We start from the raw sequence: 1,697 nt of genomic DNA, 5'->3' as shown, positions 1-1,697 counted from the left end.
AGAGGTGTGCCCCCACCCCCCGCATTCCTGCCCAGGCGGAGCCCACAAAGCCAGACGGCAAGAGAACCAAAGGCACTGAGCAGCCTGCTCGTGAGCTTTGCTTAAAGAAAACATCCTCAGCAGCCGAAGGCATGAGGCTGGAGATGGCTCAGACCTTCCGTGGTAAACTTCTAGATCCTGCCCACCCTGTGCCAGCTGTGATGGGAGAGCCCAGTGCCTGAATGCTCGGCCCTGGGCAGGGTGCCCCCAGCCCTAAGTCTGCCTCCTGCCCCCGCAAAGGCCGTGGGAAGGCAGGCTGCCTGGTACGGACCATCTGAGGCAGCTCTCTCTTCTGGTACGTGAATTCCAGCTGCTGGTTGGAGGGCCCGCTGCAGATGACGAGGGGCAGGATGTTGTCTGCAGGGATCACGTGACCTGGCGAGACCCAGTGAGGCTGAACTGGAGTCGACTGTCCCGCAAGGCAGAGTCCAGGAAGAGCATCCCCCGACCCCGTCTTCCAGACTAGGAAGAGCAATTCACAGCCCCCACCCCATTTCCACATGGGACCGACTCAGCGATGCCCAGGCCTCTCCAGGCCTCTCCGTGCAGACGCAGAGCAGGAGAGCCCGGAGATGGGGAGCTCGCGAGGAAGCTGCCCTCGTGGCCTCAGCCCCCGGGCCTGATAACAGCACACAGCTGAACTGTGACACGAGGCCCCGCCCCGAAACCCTGGGCATGGGTCCTCACCACAGGAGAACTCCACCACGCGCTCAGCTTCCACCCCGGCACACGCCAGCAGCTGCTCCCGGAAGTCGGACACCTGCAGACCACAAAGCCAGCTCTGTCATCTCCCAGAGGCCTGGGCCAGGAGGCGACAAGTACGTAAGAACACAAAAAAGAGGCAAAAGGAAAGGCTGGTAACAGACTCGTTAAAAGAAAAAAAATAAATAATGATACCCAGTGTTGGCAGCCTCATTTAAACCACTTGTGGGAACAGCAAGAGAGATTCAGCAATTTGAAACAGTAGTTCTAAACCCTGGCTATGCAACAAAATCACCACTGGGAATTTAAAACATATACATGTGGTCAGGGCCCAGCCCAAACTATTGAATAAGAATCTCTGGTGGGAAGACATATGCATTTGTATTTTTAAAGAGCTCCAGGTTTTCACCTATCAAACCGGCAAAAATCCCAAAGTCTGACTGCTCTCTGGAGAACCAGGCATTCTTACATGTTGCCTGTGGGCCACAGGATAGCACAACTCCTGTGGAAGGGGAATTTGACACTATTTAACAAAGTAGACATATTTTTACTTTTTAACCCATAATCCCCTATATCTAGCATCCCCTGAAGTACAGCTCCACACACCAAACATACACGCAAGGACAGTCCTTGTGAGGTTATTCGTAACATTCTGCGTTTCAAGAGAGACTGGCCGAAGGAGCTACCCTATCTCTCCCAGCAGACAACCATACAGCTAACAGAAGGAACGCAGACCACCCTGTGCACTGTCATCGCCAGAGCATGCTGGGAAGTTAAAGCTGACTGAGTTCCCTTTAATGTGAGAAAGGAAAGGGAGGGCTTCCCTGGTGGCGCAGTGGTTGGGAGTCTGCCTGCCGACGCAGGGGACGCGGGTTCGTGCCCCGATCCGGGAAGACCCCACATGCCGCGGAGCGGCTGGGCCCGTGAGCCGTGGCCGCTGAGCCTGTGCGTCCGGA

At 55.8% G+C, this 1,697-nt stretch overlaps 1 protein-coding gene across 2 annotated transcripts in view; it reads right to left on the bottom strand.

Moving 5' to 3' along the window:
• DDX11 (DEAD/H-box helicase 11) overlaps positions 1-1,697 on the bottom strand; it is a 27,310-nt gene that overhangs the window by 2,445 nt on the left and 23,168 nt on the right. For both annotated transcript variants that reach the window (XM_007469463.1, XM_007469464.1), the window contains exons 19-20: positions 727-799; positions 311-414 (exon numbers count right to left, since the gene is read on the bottom strand). In XM_007469463.1, the coding sequence (XP_007469525.1) occupies positions 311-414; positions 727-799 (177 nt within the window). The remainder of the gene's footprint in view (positions 1-310; positions 415-726; positions 800-1,697) is intronic.

This window comes from Lipotes vexillifer, unplaced genomic scaffold (genome assembly GCF_000442215.2).
Source record: "Lipotes vexillifer unplaced genomic scaffold, Lipotes_vexillifer_v1.1 scaffold395, whole genome shotgun sequence".
Lineage (NCBI taxonomy): Eukaryota > Metazoa > Chordata > Mammalia > Artiodactyla > Lipotidae > Lipotes > Lipotes vexillifer.
This window is presented reverse-complemented; position numbering and strand designations above follow the sequence as displayed.